This window comes from Propithecus coquereli, unplaced genomic scaffold, assembly GCF_000956105.1.
Source record: "Propithecus coquereli isolate 6110/MARCELLA unplaced genomic scaffold, Pcoq_1.0 Scaffold28, whole genome shotgun sequence".
Lineage (NCBI taxonomy): Eukaryota > Metazoa > Chordata > Mammalia > Primates > Indriidae > Propithecus > Propithecus coquereli.
In genome coordinates this window covers 13,122,309-13,129,221 of record NW_012148396.1, presented here as the reverse complement: position 1 = coordinate 13,129,221, position 6,913 = coordinate 13,122,309, and the positions used below count along the sequence as shown (strand labels likewise).

The following is a 6,913-nucleotide window of genomic DNA, read 5'->3' as shown; positions in this document are numbered from 1 at the left end:
TTTCGGTTTTTTTTGTAAGCCAAAACTATTTGTGGTAAAGTGTGCTTAGGGAGGAGTATCACCTTAAGAGTCTGAATTTCCAATCAGTGTTTCAAAATTCTAAAACTAGTTAAGACTACTACTGCTGCTTTGTGGACAACAGACTGGAAAATAAGGCCTGAGCCACTGGCCAAGTCAATGCAAGGAGAAAAGACTAGTCAACTTCTAAGAGATAATTTAAATAAACTGGGAAACTGGAATATGTTTATTAGTAAAAAGGATGCTATAAACCAATGGAATGTCCAATTCTTAAATAATTCATTACTCTTTTTCTTTCACTTCTTTCTTGCCCTGATTTTTACATACAAAACACCATTCTGTTATAGTTTATCTCAAATCATAACTGGCCATTCCCTTCTGAGTGTTTGCATATATGGGCTCCAGCTTATTAATCAGAGTCCACAGCCACTTTCAGCTACCAGACTTCATTTTCTAGGACTGGCTCTCACAGACTGCTTTCACTGAATTTCTCATATTTATAACTCTATTTCAGCCCATTTTGATGCTAACCTTCTTTCCTCCATTAAAAAAGTAGAAGAAAGTTTCTGTAGAAAGGGATTTCTGAGGGTAATGAAGTGAACCACACAATGAATGACTCAGGGGCAGATACAGCAGGACAAGGGGCAGCAACTCACAACTGTTCCTTGGAAAAGAGCTCCTGTAATATCAATCCTCTCAAGCATATGGTGAGAGAGCCAGAGGACAGACTGAGACACCAGCTCAACACTGCTCCAGAGAGGGATGACGGACACCTTTAAACATGAAGTTATAGATTGAGAAGCAATCCAATCTGATTCCAACAGATCTCCCTACTAAAAGCTGCTTATTGCCATGACCCCCAAAAGCAGAAGGATCTGCCCCTCCTACACCAGAGTTGGCCTTGTAAGAGGATATCTGGAGGCTGGTGTAGGCAGCTACCGTTACTAACCTCCTCTCCCTTACAAACTGATGTTAAACAGACCAACCTTGGTTTTAATAACAAAATCTGCAAGTTGGATCCCATGCTACCATGTGTCTACTTTATACCCATTATCCTCCCAACTCACAGGGTTTGCTTTTTTTTCTAAGTTACCTTTTAGAAAAACACATTTTACATGTTATTTGAATTCCTAGCAGGGTCTCAACAGTTTGAATTTATACACACAAGTCTCACGTCATTCCTTAACAAACTTTTGCTTGCAATCATAAGGTTCCTTTCCTGTGTGGATTATCTGATGTTGAGAAAGAGTAATACTTGCTAAGTTAAAGGTACCACATTCCTCACGATAGAACACAAACATTTCAAGAGGTCCATACAAACTGGCAAGAAAACCCCAACCTGGTTCCACCACACTTGAAAGTGTAAGGATCCCAATTAATTTTCTTGAAGCTGAAGTAAATGATTAAGAGGAAGGAAAAGAAAAGCAAGTGATCAAATGAAATACCTAACTGCACCTTAAGATCTGGTGCTGTAAAACGAATTGAAGTTATTACATTGACACTTCATTTGTTTAAATTAGTCCTGCAGGGAGCCACCCTCTGAATCTGAGGGAAGGGAAGGCTGCCTTGGGATTGCTGCTGTGCACCTCAGCAGCCTGCCTTTAGTTAATGGTTCACTGGGAGACTTAAATCCCCTGATAGCTGAATCTCTAAAATAGAAATCAAAAAGTGACTGCTTTCTCACCAGTGTAACTTGTATAACATAAAATAGTGAAGAATCTATCAACGAATCAGTCACTCTCCACTGTGACCTGCACAATGTTGAGTGAAGGCTGACTGGGTAGGAGAGAGCTCCCCACACCTACTACATTTATAGGCCTGCTCTCTAAAATGAGGTTTATGGACTCTCTCATGACTAATAAGAATTATTCTTTGACTGAAAGTCTTTCCACATTGGTTACATGTATAAGATCTCTCTCCACTGTGTATTTTCTGATGTCGAATAAGGTGAGAGCTTTGTCGGAAGGATTTCCCACATTCAGCGCATTCGTAGGGTTTCTCTCCAGTGTGAATTCTCTTGTGTTGGATAAGGGATAAGCGTGCACTGAAGGATTTCTCACATTCATTGCACATGTAGGGTTTCTCTCCAGTGTGAATTCTCTGATGCTGAATAAACTGTGAATGCTGACTAAAGGCCTTGCTGCACTCACTACATTCATAAGGCTTCTCCCCAGTATGAATTCTGTGATGTTGAATGAGAGAGGAGCGAACATTGAAGGCCTTCCCACAGTCACTACACTCGTAAGGATTCTCTCCAGTGTGAATTCTTCGATGGCGGATAAGGTGAGCACTCTGGCTGAAGGCCTTCCCACAGTCACTGCACTCATAGGGCTTCTCACCATTGTGTGTTCTCTCATGCTTAATCAGGGTGGATATCTGTCCAAAGGTTTTCCCACACTCATTACACTCATAGGGTTTCTCGCCAGTGTGACTCCTCTGATGCTGAATAAGATGTGAGCCCTGGCTAAAGGCCTTCCCACATTTGTGACACTCATAGGGTTTCTCTCCATTATGTACTCTCTGATGTTGAACAAGGGAAGAAAGCACACTGAAGGCTTTATCACATTCGTTACATTCATAGGGCTTCTCACCATTGTGTGTTCTCTGATGGTGAATAAGATTAAAACTCTGGCTGAAGGCTTTTCCACACTCATTACATTCATAGGGTTTCTCTCCAGTGTGAATTCGCTGATGCTGAATAAGATGTCCCTTTTGACTGAAGGTTTTCCCACACTCACGACATCCATAAGGCTTCTCACCAGTGTGAATTCTCTGATGCTGGATAAGGGATAGGCGAGCACTGAATGATTTTCCACACTCATTGCAGACATAAGGCTTCTCCCCAGTGTGAATTCTCTTATGTTGAATAACTTGTGAGCGCTGACTGAAGGATTTTCCACACTCATTACACCTATATGGTTTCTCTCCAGTGTGAATTCTCTGATGGACAATAAGGGTTCGGTTCAGGCTAAAGGATTTTCCACACTCATTACACTCATAGGGTTTTTCTCCTGTATGAACCCTCTGATGTTGAATGAGAGATAATCGTGCACTGAAGGCTTTGCCACACTCACTACAGTCATAAGGTTTCTCTCCAGAATGAATTATCTGATGCTGAACAAGGTGTGACTGCCTGCTGAAGGCTTTCCCACATTCTTCACACTTGTAAGGTTTCTCTCCACTATGAATTCTCTGATGATGAATCAGATTAGAGCTATGACTAAAGGCTTTCCCACACTGATTACACTCATGAGGTTTCTCTCCTGTATGAATTTTTAGATGTTGAATATAAGATGAACGTGTACTGAAGGCTTTCCCACATTTATTACACTCATAGGGTTTTTCTCCAGTGTGAATTTTACAGTGCTGAATAAAGTATGAGTGAGCATTGAAAGTTTTACCACATTCCTCACATGTGTAGGGTTTCTCACCAGTGTGAATTCTCTGATGTTTGCTGAGGACAGAGTGCCGACTGAAAGCTTTTCCACATTCACTACATTCATAGGGCTTTTCAACAATATGAATTCTTTGGTGCCGACAGAGAGCTCTGTTCTGCCTGAAAGTTTTTCCACACTCAGTACACTCAAAGGATTTCTCTGGATTGTTAATCCTCTGATTATCACTAAGAACTGAACTCAGTCTAGGTACTTGCATAAACACATCTGTCTGACAGGCTCTTTTTCCTAAATGGAAACTCTGGAGGTTAATGATGTTCTTATATTGCTCAAACTGTTTGACACATGACACACTCTGATGGAGACTTGCCTCTCTAGCTACTCTAACATGTCTGGAAGGATTTGAGTCTGTAGAGCAGTTTTCACCAACAATGAACTTCTGACATTTCTCTGCAGTGGGGGTTTTCACATGATTCATGGTCTCTGTTTGGAAATTGCTCTTCTGGGAGGATTTCTTACATCCTTCTACTACAGCTTTTCTCCAGCAATCCCCTAACTGTCCCTCAGTTTTACTCATCTCTTCAGGTTCTGTGGAAATATTCCTTACATGTTCTTCTGATTTTGCTCTCTGGGTTTCCATTTCTTCAAAAATGTCCTGCTTTGGAGTCAATTTATTTTTTTCAATCCTAGAATCATAACCTAAAAGAATAAAAAACAATGAGTCACTCATGTTTTACTATGAGAGAAAGAATTAGAGCATAAGCAGGAAAATTTAATATAAAACAAATATCTCCTAAGATGATACCGGATATCCAGAATGCAAAAAAAAATGACCTCACTGGGAAGAGGAGAGGAATGAGTAAAGAAGAAGCTTGCTGTCAAAGCAGCAGAAACTGGCACGGGAAGGAAGGAAAAGAAGGAAGAAGGAAGGAAAAAAGCCCAAGGTCAAAGGTCTACAACTGCAACCAGGCCAACCAGGAACAGATGGAGTAGGACAGCAAGGCATGACCTCAGAGAGGTGAGCAGGGAGATCAGGAAAAAGGCAGCGGAGGTTTGGAGTTTACCATCTCTGCTGTTCATGTCACTGCTGCATACTTTGTAAACAAGGCATATTCTTATGGCCTACACATAACAGGTATTCAAATACTTGTTGAAAAATAAATAAATGACAAATGACTCATAATGAATGAGCTGTACAACAGAGTAACAGATTATGAGCACAACTATTTGCTCTGTACAACCTGGTTTCACAGATTCAAATCAGGAACAATAGAAAAAAAAAAGCAATCTACTCATTCAAATAGCAGGGGCAGCACAAGGTAAAAAGACCAAAATGCAGTCCCACACCACACATTCCTAGCAAAAAAAATGCCTAAAAATTTGTGAAAATTGTGATACAATTGAATTCTGGACCCAACTAAAGGAAGTTTATTTTTTAAAAAACAAATAAAACAAACAAAAATGAAACACTGAGTCACATGAATACAGACTGCAGGAGGGGCAACCAAGTTCAGAACAGTAAGAGGGTAGCCCTGTGCTGAGATACCACGAAAACGTGATGCAATCCCCTTTCGTCAAGGGCAGTTATTATGGGCTACAACAGGATGCTACTGGGGACTGCACAGCCAGAACAGAGAGACTGAGCTGAAAGTGATCACTGGACCAGGTCTAAAATTGGGCTAAGTAGTCTTAGATTTCAGTGAACTACTCCAAGTACTTTAGAGGGATTCATTTTTACTCTTCAGCACATGAAGGGGAAAAAGCAAGCTTCACAATTTATTCTGGAAACCCACGAGCAGTGTTCTGGATGATAAGCATCCTGAATTTCTGGAGTAAAAACTTCCGGGGTATCTGAGCAGTTCAGAGCCCTTAAGATCTCAGGACTAAAGTCTAAAAAGGTGATTCTAATCAAGAAGTGTTGGAAACAGAATGAATCTGAACAAAATGAAAAACCACAGGACAGCGTCATCTGTGAGTCAAGAAAGAACACCTCACACTAAAGTTCATCTTAACATTTCCCTCAGATACCCAGTGCCCCTCTTCGTTGCCTGTTTGTATTTTTAAATGAGGCAATAAAAAGATGCTTGGGAACTCTGTGTATGAGTGGTACTTGTCAATGAAAGGGCATTTGAGTGAAGTGATTATAAGGCCAGAACACCCCCAAATGCTAAAAACTGGAAGTCTTAGATCTAGGGCTGTTTAGTTTCTTTTGAGGCAATAACCTGGTTTTTCCCAGAGTTAGAAGATGCTCTGTTGTTGGGTATTCTTAATGCAGGGTAGGATGTAGTAGTACAAGGCATTCCTGTTTTTAGACATTTTAGTTGATACCTCAGGTTTCAGGTTAAATTTTTGGTTTTTGGACAATAAAATACCTTCATAAAGGGTATAATAATTTTCCATCAGGAGGTATAAAATGTCTCACTGCATCTCTTTTTGTGATATTAGCAGCCATTAATGATCATTATCTGGATTCACTTTTAAATTTCAGATTGTGAAATATTGATATTGTAATTTCCATTCCTTCATTTTTTAGCTGAAACCTCTATGAAGAGAAGTTAAACTTCTATTCATCAATTGTTTGGTTATCCTGGGGTACAATACATCTATTACAGGCAGAATAAATACTTGACTCTTCTATTTACCAGTTTTCAGAATTCCTAAAATTCCTTAGAATCCTCAAAGGTGACCAATGAGTAGCAAATTTTTTTTTTCTGAATATCAGACCAGCCTTAACAAAGCCTAAGACCACTGTGACAAGATAAGGTGATCCAATGACAAGTTCTCTCTATAGCTTTTTATCTATAATAATTGACAATCAAATATCAGAAAGCATGTGGGAAAAAAAAAGAAAGGGCAAATGACAAGAAACCAAGACAGAAAATACATGATAAAAACAAATCCATAGGGGCTGGGTGTGATGGCTCACACCGGGAATCCTAGCACTTTGGGAGGCTGAGGTGGGAGGATCGCATGAGCCCAAGAGTTTGACACAAGCCAAGAAAACACAGCAAGACCTTGTCTCTTAAGAAAATGAAGAGAAAAAAAAAAAGGCCAAGTGTAGTGGCTCATGCCTGTAATCCTAGCACTTTGGGAGGCTGAGGCGGGAGGATCGCATGAGCCCAAGAGTTTGACACAAGCCAAGAAAACGCAGCAAGACCTTGTCTCTTAAGAAAATTAAGAGAAAAAAAAAAGGCCAAGTGTAGTGGCTCATGCCTGTAATCCTAGCACTTTGGGAGGCTGAGGCAGGAGGATAGCTTGAGGTCAGGAGTTCAAGACCAGCCAGAGCAAGAGGAAGACCCCATCTCTACTAAAAAATAGAAAAAATTAGCTGGACAACTAAAAATATAAAAAATTAGCCGGGCATGGTGGCACATGCCTGCAGTCCCAGCTACTCGGGAGGCTGAGGCAGGAGGATCACTTGAGTCCAGGAGTTTGAGGTTGCTGTGAGCTAGGCTGACACCATGGCACTCTAGCTTGGGCGACAAAGCGAGACTATCTCA

The 6,913-nt window shown here is 40.6% G+C and overlaps 1 protein-coding gene across 1 annotated transcript in view; it reads right to left on the bottom strand.

Annotated features, from left to right (window-relative positions):
- Window positions 1-1,752: 1,752 nt before the first annotated feature.
- LOC105813324 (zinc finger protein 252-like) overlaps window positions 1,753-6,913 on the bottom strand; it is an 8,864-nt gene continuing 3,703 nt past the window's right edge. Inside the window, exon 4 of the mRNA XM_012647964.1 lies at window positions 1,753-4,112. Within this exon, the coding sequence (XP_012503418.1) occupies window positions 1,753-4,112 (2,360 nt within the window). The remainder of the gene's footprint in view (window positions 4,113-6,913) is intronic.